This window comes from Budorcas taxicolor, chromosome 2 (genome assembly GCF_023091745.1).
Source record: "Budorcas taxicolor isolate Tak-1 chromosome 2, Takin1.1, whole genome shotgun sequence".
NCBI lineage: Eukaryota > Metazoa > Chordata > Mammalia > Artiodactyla > Bovidae > Budorcas > Budorcas taxicolor.
The window spans coordinates 38,960,469-38,978,831 of NC_068911.1; the positions used below are offsets into that span (position 1 = coordinate 38,960,469).

At 54.1% G+C, this 18,363-nt stretch overlaps 2 protein-coding genes across 3 annotated transcripts in view; both read left to right on the plus strand.

The window, feature by feature from the left end:
- Positions 1-7,402, plus strand: part of GLYR1 (glyoxylate reductase 1 homolog) — a 31,626-nt gene extending 24,224 nt beyond the window's left edge. The window contains exons 12-16 of one of the 2 annotated variants that reach the window (XM_052660190.1): positions 229-330; positions 1,024-1,186; positions 1,503-1,682; positions 2,297-2,421; positions 5,267-7,402. In XM_052660190.1, the coding sequence (XP_052516150.1) occupies positions 229-330; positions 1,024-1,186; positions 1,503-1,682; positions 2,297-2,421; positions 5,267-5,341 (645 nt within the window). In that variant the 3' untranslated portion in view covers positions 5,342-7,402. The remainder of the gene's footprint in view (positions 1-228; positions 331-1,023; positions 1,187-1,502; positions 1,683-2,296; positions 2,422-5,266) is intronic. The other variant, XM_052660191.1, reaches the window with a different exon arrangement.
- A 260-nt stretch (positions 7,403-7,662) lies between these two features.
- ROGDI (rogdi atypical leucine zipper) lies at positions 7,663-13,633 on the plus strand. The gene is made up of 11 exons (XM_052664011.1): positions 7,663-7,896; positions 7,976-8,047; positions 8,745-8,827; positions 9,073-9,127; positions 9,831-9,911; positions 10,556-10,651; positions 11,860-11,958; positions 12,309-12,422; positions 12,499-12,548; positions 12,653-12,779; positions 13,086-13,633. Exons 1-11 carry the CDS (start codon positions 7,663-7,665, stop codon positions 13,125-13,127), a joined length of 1,053 nt encoding a protein of 350 aa, XP_052519971.1. The 3' UTR covers positions 13,128-13,633.
- Positions 13,634-18,363: the final 4,730 nt, after the last annotated feature.

Below are 18,363 nucleotides of genomic sequence, written 5' to 3' on the forward strand. Positions count from 1 at the left end.
AATAAAGAGAAATACACATATATTCTTTTTGAAGGTAAATGGGAACATAACATAAATTCTTCTCTTTCCCTTGCTTATTTACATGCTCTTCCCTTTTGAGCTTTAATAATTAGCTTCTGTTTGGGAAATGAGCCAAAAAAAATCAGCAAGTCTTGACCTTAGGTCTGAGGGTCTCCTGGGTGTCTGGCTGGGAGCCTGGGCTATTGCTCCTCCCTTGTGTCCCCACAGCTGGTGCTGGGCCCCAGTGGCGTGCTTCAGGGGATCCGCCCTGGGAAGTGCTACGTGGACATGTCGACGGTGGACGCTGACACAGTCACCGAGCTGGCCCAGGTAGCAGCCTCGTTCAGGCTGGCCCTCCAGCGTCCTTTCAGTTGGAGCCCAAGACCCAGGCTTACCATACCCCAGTGTGGGTCACATAGTTACTCCAGAGCCACAGCAGAGACTGTGGGATTCTAGCCTGTTTTCACTCTCTGCCTTCAAGTCTACAGCTGGTCTGCATGGCTGAGACAAGTGCTTCTTAGCTGGGAGAGGCATCAGGTCCCATAGCTACTAGCCTCTCATTTGGAAGCAGTCCAAGCTGCCAGCAGGGTCTTTGTGGTTTAAACAGCTTTCTGCAGTTAATACTAGCAGAATATTCCCCCACCCTGAGCCTCTAGGCCACGGTGAGGAGATGGTGACTTGTGGCCCATGTGTGTTCAAAGAGTGGCTGAAATCAAAGAAGGGCAGTGTCTGTCCTAGAAAGTGTGGTCGGCCAAGCCGTAGTGTGGTCATGTTGATGATATCTTTGTAATGGGAGCCTCTGAGGACCCCCAGCTCCTCGCTGTCTCCTGCGTGGGATTCAGGCATCTGGTGGAGGACAGTCTGCTGGCCCTCCCCCAGCATCATCCCAGTACCTTGGTACATGCGTCTGCTTTGGGGCTCAGTGTGGAGGGCCTAGTGCTCCAGCCCCTGCGTGCTCCTTACTTCCTGCCCAAGACCCTCGTGAGAGGCACAGCCTCCAGAAGCTGTGACTTTCCTTTCCAGGTGATTGTGTCCAGGGGCGGCCGCTTTCTGGAAGCCCCGGTCTCAGGGAATCAGCAGCTATCTAATGATGGGATGTTGGTGATCTTAGCGGCCGGAGACAGGGGCTTGTATGAGGACTGCAGCAGCTGCTTCCAGGCAATGGGGAAGACCTCCTTCTTTCTAGGTAACACGCCTGCCCACCCGTCAGGCCACTGCAGGCCTGGAGGCTGGGTGGGCCATATCCCCTCTAGACCACCCTGAGGACAGCGTCAGTCCCGCACGGCCTTTCTGCCTGGGGCCCCCGTGGGAAGGTTTCTTTGACTTGCACAGTCAGTGCCTGCAAGGAGGAAGAGCCAGAAGGGTCAGAGCCAGTTCTGTCAGGGGCAGGTGAATGGGGCCTCCCCTGGGTGTAGAGGTGGGTCCAAGCAGGGTTGAGGGTGGGCAGAAATCCCTCCCCGTGGGATTCCTGGGATGTGACTGCAGTTCTTTGCCCTGGGCAGGTGAGGTTGGCAACGCAGCTAAGATGATGCTGATTGTGAACATGGTCCAGGGGAGCTTCATGGCCACCATTGCAGAGGGGCTCACCCTGGCCCAAGTGACAGGCCAGTCCCAGCAGACACTCTTGGACATCCTCAATCAGGGACAGTTGGCCAGCATCTTCCTGGACCAGAAGTGCCAAAGTAAGTTGCCTTTGACCACTCTTGTTGTGTTTTAGTTTCGGTTCTAGCTGGGGAGCTGGGTCAAGCAGCCATCACAGAACAGTGTCTTTGGGAGCTCCTTCTGTGTGAATGACACATCCTCTCTAGTCAGTCTGGCCCCTAGGCAAAGTGAAGTGAAAGTCGCTCAGTCGTGTCTGACTCTTTGCGACCTCATGAGCCATACAGTCCATGAGGAATTCTCCAGGCCAGAATACTGGGGTGGGTTGCCTTTCCTTTCTCCAGGGGATCTTCCCAACCCAGGGACTGAACCCAGGTCTCCCTCATTGCAGGTGAATTCTTTACCAGTTGAGCCACAAGGGAAGCCCAAGAATACTGGAGTGGGTAGCCTCCAGATCCTTTCTCCAGTGGATCTTCCTGACCCAGGAATTGAACTGGGGTCTCCTGCATTGCAGGCAGATTCTTTACCAGCTGAGCTCTGAGGGAAGCCCCATAGGATTTGGGGGTGCAGGCTGGGAACTTGTCTCTTGGGTATCTGAGGAGTAGGAAATGCTAGGTGTTGAGCCCTGACAGTGCTCCAGATGCTTTTTTATTTAGGATCCTTTTAATTCTTCTGGTGAATGCCTTTCCCTCCTCAGATATCCTGCAAGGAAACTTTAAGCCCGATTTCTACCTGAAATACATTCAGAAGGATCTCCGCTTAGCCATTGCGCTAGGTGATGCCGTCAACCATCCGACCCCCATGGCTGCTGCAGCCAATGAGGTAACTGCAGGAGGCTGTGGGTGGGGCCTGCAGACTTCCCTTGTTTCCCTTGCACTGCCCCTTCTGCTGACTTTGCCTTGGCTTGGCTGTGTCTGACCTCTCCAGGGGGAGTCTTAGGTTGTTAATTTTAGGCTTTCCTTTTCTAAAGTTGTATGTCTCCTCCAATCCATGCTGACTTTGCTGGGAATTCGTTGACCTGTGGGTTACTTAAAAGTGTGTCAAATATGAGTAAAAATCCTAAAGGATTTCCTAGATACCAAATGGTTATTGATTTCTAATGTATCTTTGTGGTCAAAAAATACACTCCGTGTGGCTTTTACCTCTTTGCATCAATTCAGACCTGTTTGTGGCCCAGCAGACGGTCGGTCTTGGTGGGTGTGCCACATTCATATTCACTTAAGAAGACTGTGTTCTGCAGTTGGGTGCTGTGTTCGGCATATATCAGTTAGGTCGAGATAGTTGGTAGTATTTTTTTAGATCATCATTACTGACCTTTTTCTCCAGTTCTTTTAATTGCCAAGAAAGGGATGTTAAAATCTCCAACTGTTATTGTGGGATTATCTGTTTCCCCTTTAATTTTGTCCATTTCGCTTAGTATCTTCGGAAGTTTTTGTTAGTGGTCTCTTAGCCATTTATGATTGTACTGTCTTCCTGATGAATTTGCCCTTTTGTTATTAAGAAGTGTCCCTCTTGATCTTTGTCTTGAAGTCTGTCGTCAGACTTTGATATGGCCACTATGGCCTTCTCAGGTTTACAGTTTCCATACGTTCTATCTTTTATTTCAATCTAACAGAAGTATAATCTTTCAGAAAAACAGCTGAGCAATATTCATCTTTGAATTGCAGTGAGAACCACATGTTGTGAAACGCATACATATATACATCATGTGGATTCATTTTAGAAGTTCTCTCTTCCAAGCACTGTAAGCCGCATGCATTTTTATCCAAGTTAAATAGAGGTCTCTAGTGGCTTTTCCTGTAGAGGCAAAGAAATACAGATACACAGTACTGGGGGGCTCCCTGAGGGTCTAGTGGTCAGGGCTCTGTGCTCCCATTGGTGGGGCCAGCTGAGCAGTGCAGCCAAAAATCAGTGAAAAAACGCACAGTGCCGCTCTCTTCAAACCTGCCTTTCCATGGTCGATGATCTTCTGTCCTTGAATTCTGCGTCTCTCTCTCTTCCTTGTCTGTCTGAACATCTGAGTACTTCCTTCACTCTTCCAGGCTGCAGTACAGTTTCTGGTTCCTCTTCTCGTACCTTCAGGTTCTCTCTTGGCAGTGAAGTTCCTGGCTGTTGTATAGTTTTTCGCTGATAAGTTTGTCTGTAACTGGTTACTTCTGAAGGGTTCTGTGGTATCTTGTGTTGGGAGCACTTCTCTGCGAGGTGATTTCCACTTGCCCCTCCCTGACTCTACAGGATTCATGGACTTGGAAACAGACATTTTGGTTCAAAGTGCATCATCTTTATTTTGTCTTTTCTCTCGGGATTACTGTATGCATCTTAACTTCACGTCCTAGATTGGCCCTGTCGTACAATGTGTATCCATTTACCACTGCCTCCCTCTCATCCTTGGGAGCATTGTTCCTTGGCCTGGGCACCACTGGCGCTTGCTGTGGGAGCTGTCCAGTGCATTGTAGCCTCCCTGTCCTCTACCCACTGGATGTGATTGCACCCCCTTGGTTGATAGGAGATGTCTCCAGACATCACCAAATGTCGCTCCAGATGGGGAGCAAAAGGACCCCAGGTTGAGAACCCTTGCTTTAGTGTCCACATGTCCTATATGTTATGTTTGCTTTGATTTTTAAGCTCACCATTGTCGGAGTGTCTCGCTTTAGTAGTCATATGAATTCTAAAGACATTCAGAGAAAAGATAAGTTTCTGTTTCTCTACCATTTCCTTTCCTTTCCTTTCCTTTCTGAAGAATTGAATTTCTCTCTGGTATTGTTTCTCGTTCAGCTGGAAGAACTTGCTTTAGCATTTCTTGAACGCAGGTCTGCTGGCAACAGTTAGTTCTCTTTTATCTGAAAAAGGTCTTTATTTAGCCTTTGTTCTGAGTTCACAGCTATACCCAAGCTGTAATGGACATCAATCATGATGACTCCAACTGAACTATGTTTAAAAATAGAAAAAAAATACACCTGTGTCCAGCTGCATTTTTCAACATGACTGGACATTGCCCTGCCCTTATTGAACAATGGCTTTTTAAAGTTTTCTCACACTTTCATATTCACCTGGTACCTTTAGAGTGGCTGTTAATTGCCAGGGACCGTCCTAGGCTCTGGGGACATAGGACAGCCCCTTCTCTTCCTTGTAGAGGTTACATTCTAATGGAAGGAGGCACAAGGTAAGCACATAAATGTTTTGACAAGGAAGAATTGCAGAAGGTTAGACTTGTGAATAAAATGGAACAGAGTAAAGGGATGGAGGTAGCCGGGTAAAGTGGCACAGCTGGTACTTCAGATGGATGACGGACGGGGAAGGCCCTGGAGCTGATGGGGCAGGACAGGGGCAGCAGCCTCGGAGCATCCTCAGATGGAAGGGATGTGATTGTAACTACTAACCAGTGTTGAGCCCTGCCTCCGAGCACTTTACATCCCTCAGTCCATTTAACCTTCACAGTAACCCTGTTAGCCTCCCCATGAAATCAAGAAGCAGTGCTGGAGGCAGAGAAACTGAGGTACTTACTTAGTCCAAGGTCAGGCCAAATCTGGGAGATCCAGGAGTCACACCCAGACAGCCTGGGCTCCAGAACCTACCCACCTAACCACACCTAGAACCCCTCTAGGAAGCAGATCTGTCTATAAGTCAGCTCTGTGGCCAGACTAAGCCTGTGTTGTTTTTTTTCCAGGTGTACAAAAGAGCCAAGGCACTGGACCAGTCTGACAATGACATGTCTGCCGTGTACCGAGCCTATATACACTAAGTCCTTGACCCCATCCCACCCCTATCTTCCCTCTGACCCCCTCTTCCTCACACGGAGTTGGGGTCCTGGGACTTAACTCTGGACCAGTCCACCTGTCTCCATCTCCTTTTATACAGACTTTGAGACTTGCCATGAGCACAGCACACAGCATCGCTCCTCCCCTGGAGGTCCTGGAGAGAGGAGGGGTGTCAGCAGGAGTGGCCTGTGGGAAGGCTCTTGAGCTGGGCACTGGCCATGGACTAGGTGGCTGTGTGTTCTCACACACACACCCCCCCCACACACACACCCCACACTGGCTCTTGCCCCAGGATAGAAGCTGCCCAGAAACTGCTGCCTGGCTTTTTTGTTTTCCCTTCTTCCGAGCTGTCTTATCTCAGACCCTTCCAGTTGAGGAACTCGAGTCAGCAGTGAGAACTGGAAGCTTTCCCACTGCTTCCCTCAGAGCGAAGAGGCTGTGGTTTTATCCACTGTCCCCCACTGGATTCCACGCAAAGAGAGGCTCTAGGCTACAATGAGCCAGCAAGACTCTTAAACAGAGGGTCACATGGCCCCTCCAACCTCAGGTGACTCGCTGATGAGGATTGTCACGTTCAAGCTACCAGTATGCAACCACCTCTCCATAAATGCCTTTGTGAGCTGAAAAGAGATGGACACAGTCCAGCAAAGACAGGGCTCTGGCTTTCCAGGGAAAGTGACAAACAGCCCACCATAGGCAAACCTCTTGGAAGCCTGCTCTCCTCACTGCTTTTGCGCACCTGTCCCAGAAGTCACTGTCACTGTGGAGCCTGGGCTGGGATCCGACTTCCTCACCAGGCTGTTGTAGTATTTGGATATGCATTCCAGCCCTTGGGAAGGGGTCCTGAGGGCAACCACTGAGTAGTGAATGGGGGAAGGGGCTTCCTTCCTGTTTCCGTTATGCCACAGACCCTCCACCTGGTTCTGAAGAACCACTCTGACCCAGGTCCCCTCACAGCAGTCCCCTCTTTTCCAGCCTGTCCCTGCACAAGTCCTCTGTGTTGCCCACCTCTCTCCATTCACCTCCCTTCCCCCTTTCCTCCCATGGAGACAGTATTTCATTCTGTCTGTTCCTCCGTTGGCCCATACCCAGCCTGACCAATGACAACCATTTCTTAGGCTCAGCTCTTGAAACAGAAATGAGTGTCTTCACTTAAGCCAGCAGCTTGGTCTTCGGTGCTTTCAGGGCCCTGGGGTCTGTCAGGAGAGAAGAGGAGATCTAGGCTTGACGTTACCAGAGCTCACTGACCCTTGGAGGTGAATCTGAGCATTTCTCCTTGGATAGGGGACCACAGGGGCTTGGAACGTGGCATGAGAACAAGGAGAAGTCGCCTAAAGGATGTCAGTGTTCTCCGCCTGCATGGGTTGGATTCTCCAAAGTCAGGCTGTGCGGAAGTTCAGCGTTTGTAGTGAATATACAGTGATAAACAATTTGAGGTGGCCACGCTGGTGTGTGCCCCTCCCCCTTGCAGCTTTGGCCCTTTTTCCACTGATCAGAACCCAGGATAGGGGATCTCAGAAAACATGGGGATGGGGAGGGCAAGGGAGATGCCTGTGGTTTTTGACACAGTTGTTAATTTCACTGGGATTTTGAATTCTTTTCTGTCTGAACACAAAGCCTGTTCTAGTCCTATAGTGGGACACTGGGGGGTGGGGGGTGGGGAAGATGCTGTAATGAAACTGGTTAGTCAATGTTGTCTTAATATTGTTGACAATTCTGTAAAGTTCCTTTTTATGAATATTTTTGTTTAAGCTATTTCACCTTTGTTTTTTGAGATCCTTCCCTCTTGAGAAAATGTGACACTTGTGAAAAGCTTGTAAGAAAGCCCCTCCTCCACCACCCCCCCCTTTTTTTTCCTTTGAACCTTTAAATGACAAATCTTCTAGGTAATTAAGGTTGTGAATTTTTATTTTTGCTTTGTTTTTAATGAACATTTGTCTTTCAGAATAGGATTGTGTGATAATGTTTAAATGGCAAAAACATGATTTTGTGCAATTAACAAAAAGCTACTGCAAGCAAAATAAAAACGTTTCTTGGTAACACAACTGTGACCTTGGTAGGGTGGTCTGCGCCTTGACACCGAGCACCACTTGGGAGAGGAGTGGGGGTTGTCCCTCCGGGACAAACGGAGCTAGGAGACGAGACCGGGCGGGAACCGGCTGACCCGGTGGCCAGTAGCCGGGTGCGGCGAGAGCTAGCCATACCGCCGGCCAATCGCCGAGCGCGCCTAGTGCAGGGCGTCCTATCAGAGCCGAGGAGGGGCGGGACGAGCGAGCGCCGCGCCCTGGCGGGTGAACCGCTGCGGATGCTGCAGCCAGAGCTCGCAGCGCCGCGGTGTTCGGCGCGAGCCGGCGTGGGCAGGTCCCCGGCGCTCTCCGGGTTGCGAGCTGGGGGCGTGGCGGGCGCCCGCGCAGCCAATCGGCGGCGAGGGTGGGCCCGGGCGCCGCCAGCTGACCGAGCACCCGCGACGGTCGCTGGGCAGCGAGCGACGGCGATGGCGACCGTGATGGCAGCGACGGCGGCGGAGCGGGCGGTGCTGGTGAGGCGCGCGGGCCGGGCCGGGCCAGGCGGGAGGCGGCCGCGGGCGGGGGCGGCTGACAGCGGGCCTATCCCCACAGGAGGAGGAGTTCCGCTGGCTGTTACACGACGAGGTGCACGCCGTGCTGAGGCAACTGCAGGACATCCTCAAGGTAACCTCGAGGACCTGTGCGGGCGCCCCCTCTCCCCCAGCGCGACTTCCCCCTCGGCCTCCCGCGGCTGCTGCGTACCCGACGCGCGGTGTTCAGACCAGGCCCTGCCCTCAGGCCCCGGACTCAGTCCTAGGACTTTAAAAGCGTCTAACCTGGGGCGCCAGCAGATAATTACCCAGTTCCACAAGCCGTCCTGCCAGGGCTGCGGGCCTGGATTGAGCCCCGGAGTCGGGGAAGCTACCCTTTGAAATTGACGTTTAATTTCCTATCTGAAGGACCCAGCATTTTGACCTCAGCCAAGTCCTCGATCTCTCTGGACCTCCCCTTTGCAAAAAGGAGATAGCAGTACCGCCCTCAGGGCTGTTGTGAAGATTTAAAAAAAACAGCCAATGGAAATACAAAAAAATGCCCAGGCGGTGCCTGATAAGGCCAGAATTACCGGTTGCCATGACTACTGTCTTCTCAGACTTTGCTCCCCACTTCCAAGCTCGTCAACCAAACGGGGAGGGTGTCTCTGGGTCCTCTATCCTGTATGGGACACACGGTAGGCCCCCAGGGAATGTGGAAGGAGCAGGTACGGGTTCAGGTAGGACCTGAAATTGGCCGTGGGGGAGGGGCCCTGGGAGCGGGGCTTATGGAGCAAAGGCTCAGCAGGAGTCGGTGAACTTGATTTACCCCACTCGCCTTTGCCCCCCAGGAGGCCTCGCTCCGCTTCACTCTGCCAGGCACAGGCACCGAGGGGCCCACGAAGCAGGAAAACTTTGTCTTGGGCAGCTGTGGGTGAGCCTGGGCTGGGTGGAAACCGTGGTGGGGTTGGGGGGTGGACTTCTGGGAGGAGGGATCCTTGGGGATACCCTCTAGGACTGGTGGCGTGGCCACGGCCCTGCCCTGTGGACTGATTCCAGCTCCAGCGGCCAGAGGGTGTGCAGTGGGACAGGCTGGACTATCCTGTGACAGCCTTCGGAGAGGCTGGGGTGGTGGGAGGGGGCAGCTGCAGGTGCTGCTCTGACCCCCACGTGTTGTAGCACAGACCAGGTGAAGGGCGTGCTGACACTGCAGGGAGACGCGCTGAGCCAAGCGGTGAGTCCCCCTGGCCCGGCCCCTTCCCATGCCACCACAGCAGCCAACGGGCAAGAGTCGGGGGTGGGTGGGGGGCCTCCTGCTTTAGCTCAGCTCTGCCCCCAACTAGCTGTGTAACTCTGGGCAGGATCCTTGACCTCTCTGGGCCTCAATTTCCTTATTTGAAAATGACAACAACCCCCGTAACCTGCTTCTGAGATTGGTGTGTTACTCCTTTGAGAGGTACAGCAAGTGAGGGGGTGGGTGGTGCTTTGCACAAGGCACTACCTATAGTCTGGCCCCAGGGTTAGGCTGGCCCCAGACCAACATCTTAACTCTTTCTGCACTTGATCCTGTAGCAGGTGCCAAGGCCTCGGGGAAGGTCCCCCTCCTCCTCGGGTGGGCGTTATGTCCCTTGGCACCTGCAAATGTTCTCCATCTGCCCACAACCACACACCTCCTCCCTCCCAGCAGAAGCCACCTTCCCCTTTCGAGGCTGTTTTCCCTTTCATTTCTTTGTGGTTCCTTTTGGGCCTGAGTTCCTATTTCCTGTTCCCTGTTTGCCCCCACACAAATGGCCATGTTCTTCCCCCTCTCCCACATGGAGTGGCTCGGACCTGAGCCACCACATACACTCTGCTTCTGCCCCCTGGCTCAAGGGCTTAGAGTGGCCGGCGGCAGGAGGGCATCCTTCTGCCCGGCTTAGCCCACCCTTGCCTGGCAGGACGTGAACCTGAAGATGCCCAGGAACAACCAGCTGCTGCACTTTGCCTTCCGGGAGGACAAGCAGTGGAAACTGCAGCAGGTAACTGGGCCCTTCCCCGGCTGGGGCCCAGGGCACAAGGGCAGGCAGGAACAGGCCCTTGCAGCGCTGAGGCCTCCAGGGCTGGCCGCTGCGGGGCCTTGCGGCTGCAGCAGGCTTACAAAGATGTTTCCTAGCAGTGCAGCTGGGGTGGGCAGTGCCTGGTCTCCTAGCCTGTCCTGTAATTGGACCTGGCTTCTGCCACCTCCCTCTCCCCTCTCACTGGCCACCAGCTGTTTCCACTTCATGGCCTTTGCTTGGGCTTGTCCCTCTGCCTGGAGTCCACCCCCCAGCTTTTGCCACTGCACAAGCTTCAGCTTAAGAGTTGCCTTCCCTCGCCGCCGCCCGCCCCCCAATCACCTTGTTTCCCTGTGAAAGCTGAGCAGTCTATTACCTTGTGCCTTTCCTCTGTTACCCTCTGTCCTCCTTTGGAAAGTGAGCTGCAAGGGACCGGGGACCGAGCCTGCCTCACTGCATCAGCCAGGCCCAGCAGGCGGCACCCACCCCACCCCTACTAGGAAGATAGATAGGCCCCCTCAGGGTGGGGATCCCTAGGCTGGGCCCCCAGAGACCATGGGTGTTCTGAGGCTGGCACCTTTCCCTGCCAAGGCCCAGCCCACTGACCATTCCGTGGGCCCTGCTTTTAGATCCAAGATGCCAGGAACCACGTGAGCCAAGCCATTTACCTCCTCGCCAACCGAGATGAGAGCTACCAGTTCAGGACGGGAGCAGAGGTCCTCAAGGTGAGCCACCTCAGGAGTGGGAGAGCCCAGTTCCCTGACCACCAATCGGGCCCCTGGGAAGCTCTGCCCCCACCCTCAGGTGAAGCTGAGCGTCAACCCTTCACCTCTCGGTGTACGCCATGTCCTTCCAGCCAGTTGAATGGCTCACAGCCCAGGCCCCATAAACAGATGTGGGTTCTGATCCCAGGGCCTGCACTATGAGCCAGGCCACCTCAAATCCCTTACTTAGCCATTCTGTGCCTCAGCACCCTTACCTGATAAAAGAGGGGGATAAGCTGTCATGCCTGCCATCATGACAACACGGGTGACGTTGCCTCTAGTAAGCACCCAGTAGACGAGAGCTGCAGGTATTACTACCAGAAACAGAAAAGCTTCTGTATTTAACAAAGTGAATCCATGTGGTGTGAAGGGACAAGATGAGCTCAGGTTCCCTGAGTTCACGCTTTAGCCCTGCCTCCGACTTGCTGTGTGTCCTCGGGTGGTTTGCATGCCATCTCTGGGCCTGATATGAAAACTTGAAACCCGATGGACCAAAGTCCTTTTCAGAACTGTGAGTGTCCTTTGGGGTGTAATGTGCAGCCCAGTAATTCTGCCTTTCCCAGGAGCCAGGTGACCCCAGCGCCCACGGCAGCAGCTGGGTGAAGAGGTGGAAGCAGTGGGCACTGGGGCTCTGAGAGCTTTGCTCCCACGCAGAGGGAGGGGATGAGTCTCCAGAGGTTCCACCATTCCCCAGCCGTGCGGCCTTGGACCTATGGAGCTTCAGTTTCCTTCCTCACCTGTGAAAACAGGGCTCCTGTCCACCTTAAGGCCTCAACTTACCCATCCCAGTGCCTCCTCAAGGAAGCCCTCCCTGACTCCTTACACCCAAGCTGAGTTAGGGTCCCTCTTTCTAAGCTCTTTTACTGCCTGAACCCTCATCCTCAAAGCCCTTGGTCCCCTGGGACTGACTTCTGGGCTCCTCCACCCCAATTGGACCAGGACCCCGGATCCCAGATGGTAGAGCCTTCTGGATGGGTGGTCAGCAGCTCAGATGTCCTGCCCCCACCCCCAGCTGGAGCCCGATCACCCACATCTTTAGCAAGCCCCCTGCTGCAGGGGTTCAGGGCCTGAGTCTGTGACCCCCAGGGAAGGAATTGGGAGCTCCCATAACTTGGTTCCTCCTGATGGGGCTGCCCCGGCAGCCACTGTGACCAGCTCTCCTCCCCCAGCTGATGGACGCCGTGATGCTGCAGCTGACCAGAGCCCGCAACCGGCTCACCACTCCTGCCACCCTCACCCTGCCGGAGATTGCTGCCAGCGGCCTCACGGTCAGTGCCTTAGGCCCACCCCTGCTCCAGGAGAGGCGGGAGGGACACAAGGGTGCCAGGGCATCCTGCAGGCCCCAGATTGTTGACAGAGTTCTCTGTGCAGTTTTCTTGGATTGGGTCTTTGGCTTCCATTCTGAATCCCCAAAATATATCTCCCCCTACCCCTCGGAACTGGGTCACTGGTGTCCAAGCCCAGTGGTGCAGTAAGTTACCTGGGGCACTTGGCAAGAATCAGAAGGCCCCAGTCCACGGGATGGGGACTGGGATTCCCTACCAGCGGTTGGAGGGGCGAGGGTGGGACGTGCCTGCTGGCCCTCATCCCCCCTGGATGCCCGGCCCTCCCCCCACAGCGGATGTTCGCCCCAACCCTGCCTTCTGACCTCTTGGTCAACGTCTACATCAACCTCAACAAGCTCTGCCTCACTGTGTACCAGCTGCACGCCCTGCAGCCCAATTCCACCAAGGTGAGCCCCCCACCCAGCCGGCCCTCACCCACCCTGTGGTCTCAGACCTGACCCCATCTGATGCTTTCTTGTTTAGAATTTCCGCCCAGCTGGAGGTGCCGTACTGCACAGCCCTGGGGCCATGTTGTAAGTATGCTACCTGAGAGGGGTCTCAGGAGCGCCCCCGCCCCTCTTAGGGTGGGGCCCTGGCCCTCTGGGCCACCCTCAGGGCCCCTCTCGTCTCCCCACAGCGAGTGGGGCACGCAGCGCCTGGAGGTGAGCCACGTGCACAAGGTGGAGTCTGTGATCCCCTGGCTCAACGATGCCCTGGTGTTCTTCACTGTCTCCCTGCAACTCTGCCAGCAGCTCAAGGATAAGGTGGGGATATGGGGTCAGGACCGGGCTGGACCTCACCCCGAGGAGGCCAGCCAATCCACGGGCCATTCAGCCCCTTCTTTTGGGGTGGGGGTGGGGATGCCAAGGGCTCCTTGTGTGTCTCCAAAGCACCCCCTGATCTTAAGCTCTGTTACACTCTCTGCGCATACCAGTTGAGGGTGGGCCATGATATCACTCGGCAACACTTGTCTTCTTTCCGGCCACTTGGCCCTTGGGTGACAGAGGCTACAGCAGGGCAGACCCCCTGGCCGGACCCCTCATCACTTCCTCCATCTCCCTCCTCCCCAGATCTCTGTGTTCTCCAGCTACTGGAGCTGCAGGCCTTTCTGAACAGAGTGCCCAAGAGCCTGTCCCCTGGGAGTGGAGGCCAGGACATCCATCCTCCCTACACCCGCCCCCCGCCCAACCAGAGTGCCGGCCAGGGCCGGGCACTGCAGGCTATTTATTTCCCCCTTCACGCTACCCTGCCTGTCACCCCTGCACAGACGGGATGGAACACTGGATCCACTGGGAGGAAGGGACGCCAGTGGCTTTTTGTTTTGGATGGGGAAGATGAGGAGGCACAAAGTGTCCTCCAGTCCACATCCTGGCCTCCCGACAGGGCAGGAGCCTTTGGACTTGGGCTGGAACCAGGCTCTCCTTCCTTCCCCCTTCATCTCCTGCCTGGCCCCACCCCTAGGAGGGCGAGGGGCAGCCACATACCTCTTCCTGCTTGAGCCTAAGGGGTGGGCTGGGAGGGAAGAAGGACAGAAGCGCCCCCCACCACGAGCTGTAGTGTCCTTGACTGCGTTCACTCAGCAGCCCTGGCGGGCCGTCCAAGAAATAAAGATTGTTCGACTTTGCCTGTGAGCCCTTCTCTGTCTGTCCGGGTGGGACCTGGCCAAGGGCCCCTGATAGTTAGCCAGGCCAAGTACCCAATGACTTGGCCTCTCAGGTACCGAGGGGCTGAGTGGGCTGGTGAACGGACAGTGGCTGGATGGCTGCAACATGACATCTAAGGTCTCCTGGTAACAGCCATGCTGGCTGAAGGCTGGGGAACCCAGCAGGCATCTCAGTGAAGCCATAGGACCTGCACTGCCCACCCTGATGGGACGAGCTCTAGACTCAGGCTTTTGCTGAACGAGGTTTTGTTATTACTCTCCAACAGGGCAAAGTCAGGGAGGCAGGGACTGTCCACATTAAGGGTCCAGGTGAAGTTATCAAATCCCTGGGGTGGGGTGGATTCCTGCAAGAGAGGCACAGGGGAGCCAGTGACTTCACTCCTTGGCCCCCTGCCCAACCTACTGCAGCTCCTCGCTGCCCCAGTGCCCACCCGGCCCTGATGCTCGGAGCTCACCTTCTGGGAGCCGGAAGAGCAGCTTTGTCAGCAGGGCATGCAGGGGATACAGCTGCCACAGCCGGGAATACAGCTGCCACAGCAGGGAATACAGCCGCCACAGCAGGGGATACAGCCACCACAGCCGGGAATACAGCCGCCACAGCCAGGAATACAGCTGCCACAGCCGGGAATACAGCCGCCACAGGTGTTGTTGATGACAAACAGCAGCAGGAGCACTATGACCACTGTGGACAGGACAGGGGTCCAGATAAGGCCCTGGGCCTGGGAGGCTGATGGGGGCCGGGGCTGAGCCGCACTCACCGAAGCCGAAGACAAAGGCGATGGTCCACTTAGAGTGGAAGAGCAGGATCATCCAGTCCATCTCAGCTGGGAGGTCCTGGCTGCCACCTGCTCCAGCGCCCCCCTGCCCCACAGAGGGCCCCTCAGAATCCTGGCTTCACTGGGGCTGCTGCAGGCCAGCCCTTGCACTGTCCTCCCACACCGCCCTCTGGAGCCTCACCCCTACCCTGTCTCTCTCCTGCACCTCTCCTGACCCTGGCCTAGGCAACCCTCTTCCCGCCCGCCCCCTAAAGCAGCCCCATCCCTGGACCCCCACCTGCCTTGGAACTGCCCCAGGTGGCTCCTAGGTCCAGGGAGCACGGATTGCCTCCAGCTTCCAGGTCCACAGGACCTGAGGCCTTAGCAACCTGCCCCGCCTCCCACCACTCCCCCAGCACAACCCCGCCCCCCAGGAGCTCAAGCAAGGGCGGGCCCTGTGCCCCACAGCTGTGCTTGCTGCCTCTGAACCTCCGTGAGTGCTGCGGGAGCAAGCAAGAGGCCACAGGCCTGGCGGCCTCTTCACTCTGGGTCACTTTTTCTCAAAAGACCAGAGTAGCAGCCTGAAACAGTTTGGCCCTCAGCTGCTGTTAGCTTCACAGGTGAAAAAAAGACAGAAAAAGACGGTAGTGGGTTGGAGGGATCAGTTCAGTTCAGTAGCTCAGTCGTGTCTGACTCTGCGACCCCATGGACTGCAGCACGTCAGGGCTCCCTGTCCATCACCAACTCCCGGAGTTTACCCAAACTCATGTCCATTGCGTTGGTGATACCATCCAACCATACCATCCTCTGTCATCCCCTTCTCCTGCCCTCAATCCTTCCCAGCATCCAGGTCTTTTCCAATGAGTCACTTATTTGCATCAGGTGGTCAAAGTATTGGAGTTTCACCTTCAACATCAGTCCTTCCAGTGAACACCCAGGACTGATCTCCTTTAGGATGGACTCGTTGGATCTCCTTGCCATCCAAGGGACTCTCAAGAGTCTTCTCCAACACCACAGTTCAAAAGCATCAGTTCTTCGGCGCTCAGCTTTCTTTACAGTCCAACTCACATCCATACATGACCACTGAAAAAACCATAGCCTTGACTAGATGGACCTTTGTTGGCAAAGTAATGTCTCTGCTTTTTAACATCCTGTCTAGGTTAGTCATAACTTTCCTCCTAAGGAGTAAGCGTCTTTTAATTTCATGGGTTAGAGGGATAGAGGGAGGTAAAAATGGAGACAAAGTGGTGAGGGGAGGGAGAAGCAGTTACCTGTCCACCACCCGTGCCTGGGCAGCTGTCTTGTGCCTGGTGGCACAGCTGTAGCCTCCAGGGTTCTCACCATCCTGACCCTCACGATGACCCTGCAAGATGATAGTTAAGGTCGCTTGCATGAGCTCTCTCCCCAGAAACTGGGGCCTGGGGCCCCTGACACAGCAGCTGGAGGCAGCTCTCACCACCTTCCTGCCCCCATAGCAGGGGCCAGGCCATGTCAGCACTTGGGACTGGCTGTAAACCAGGTGGGCACACCTGCTTGTCCCTTGGGCTTACAGTCTTGCTGGGAAAACCTGTTGGCTAGCATTAGGCTCTGACCCTACATGGGTTCACCTTTGTTTACTGCACTTTCACAGATAGTATGTTTTTTTGACATTGAAGGTTTGTGCCACCTTGGGTTGAGTGAGTCTTATTGGTAGCATTCTTCCAGCAGCATTTGGAAACTTTCATCGTTACTATATTTGTTAGGGCAATCTGTGATTAGTGATCTTTGATGTTGTTTTGGCATTTTTCAGCAGAGTATTTTTTAGTTAAAATTTGTACATTTAGACACAATGCTGTTGCACACTTAATAGACTACAGTATAGTGCAAACAGCTTTTATGTGCCCTGGGAAGCCAAAAAAATCCATGAGAATCATTTTATTGTAGTATTTGCTTTATCGTGAGATTCCCACTCCAGAATTCTTGCCTGGAGAATCCCATGGACAGAGGAGTCTGGCGGGCTACAATCCGTGGGGCTGCAAAAAGTCGGACATGACCAAGAGACCTAACACTTGCTTTATCGTAGTGGTCTTGAACTGAGAAGAATGCCTGTATGTACATTACCCAGTTTATTCCTCACGGCAGTCCTCAAGTGGGTATATTTGCCAGTCTCCTTTTACAGATGTGTACACTGAGGCCTTGAGAAGTTCACCAGCTAGTTCAGGTCATACACGTAATGTGTTCATTTCCTGTTGTTGCTGTGACATACTACTGTATGCCAACTTAGTGACATAATGCAAGTGTGTCATCTTACAGTTCTGGAGATCAAGGTCTAAAATGACTGGGTAGGACGGCTTTCCTCCTGTAGATCCCCCAGGGGAGAATCCATTCCTTGGCTCTTCCAGCTTCTAGAGGCCTCACACCCCTGTTCCTTGGTTTGTGCCCCATCCCCATCCTCACACCTCTGGCTCTGCCCTTCCTGCCTCCCTCTCATAAGCATCCCTGTGATTGGTCCATAGGATCATCTCCCCATCAAAATCCTTAATCACATCTGCAAAGTCCCTTTTGCCACGTAAGGTAACATATTCAGGAGTTCAGACAAGAATGTCTTTGGGCACCATGATTCTTCCAATCACACCCAACGAGCAGGGAACTCAGAACCCAGACCCAGGCATTCAAACCCTGGAGCCCTTGACCACCATAACAGAGTCTCCTGTGCTGGGATCCTTGTCTTAAACCCTCCATCCCCACCCCTATCCCATTCTGAGATCTCAGATTGGTGTTGCCCAGGAGCGGTAGCTTTGAAATGACTATTCTAGTGCAAAACGGAAGGGATGCAGCCACTGTAGAAACCAGTTTCCGCCAGTTCCTTGAAAAGTTACGCATGGAGTTGTCAGGACCTGACAGTTCCACTCCACTCCACATCCACACAGGAACTTGTATGCAAATGTTCACAGCATCATTTTTCACAGTAGCCCAAAAGTGGAAACACCCCCAAAATATCTGCTAACTGATGAATGAATAAACACGACGTGGTCACTCCATGGGCTTCCCAGGTGTCTCATTGGGTAAAGAATCCGGTGCAATGCAGGAAATGCAGGCAGACTCGAGTTTGATCCCTGGGTCAGGAAAATGCCCTGGAGGAGGGCGTGGCAACTCACTCCAGTATCATTACCCGGACAGAGTATTATTACATGGACAGAGGAGCCTGGCGGGCTGCAGTCCTCAGGGTCGCAAAGAGTCAGACACGACTGAAGTGACTGAGCATGCACCCAGGGTCTCTCCATGTAATTGAATATTATTCAGCCCTGGAAAGGAATGAGGCACCAACCAACACACACTACAAAGTGAAGGAACGTTGGAAAGACGGGTCAAAGAAGCCAGACAGAAAAGGCCACACCGTACATGATTACATTTATAGGAAATGTCCAGAGGAAGGGAATCCATAGAGACAGAAAGTACTCTTTGCCGAGGTCTAGGGCAGGGGTTGGGGAGGGGTTGCTTAGTGGTGATGGAATTCCCTTTCGGGGTGGTGAACGTGTCATGGAGTTGGATAGGGGTGGTAGCTCTGCAGCATCGTGGATGCAGCAAATACCGCAGATCTGTGCAAGTTGAAATGGCTAGCGGGTAATTTGACGTTCTGTGGATTTTACCTCAATTGAAAAAAAGAAAGCAAGGAGGGGAGGTTAAAAACTGTGGTACCTGCCCACCCCTTGGCCTGGCCAGTTAGGCAGGGGCTACTGTCTTCTCCTCTCCCCGCTGACCCTCAGTCTTCCTGTCTAGACCTCCAGGTGCTTCATTTGTTTATGTTTATTAAAGAAAATCCAAGGTACTCTTGAGTCATCGAAAGACAAAAAATTACCGGTACAGCCCCCACCCCCCGCCAAGATCCAAGCAGAGCGATGATGGGGGACAGGCCACAGCAGGACACGTTTCTAACTAGTCAGACCCCAG

What these genes read in the sequence shown, in the direction of transcription:
- ROGDI (XM_052664011.1), top strand. Translation starts at nt 7,663, where the DNA reads ATGCTGCAGCCAGAGCTCGCAGCGCCGCGGTGTTCGGCGCGAGCCGGC. An exon ending in AGCAGTGGAAACTGCAGCAG is followed by an intron (nt 9,912 to 10,555) that starts GTAACTGGGCCC and finishes CCCTGCTTTTAG; the next exon opens with ATCCAAGATGCCAGGAACCA. An exon ending in GCCAGCAGCTCAAGGATAAG is followed by an intron (nt 12,780 to 13,085) that starts GTGGGGATATGG and finishes CCTCCTCCCCAG; the next exon opens with ATCTCTGTGTTCTCCAGCTA.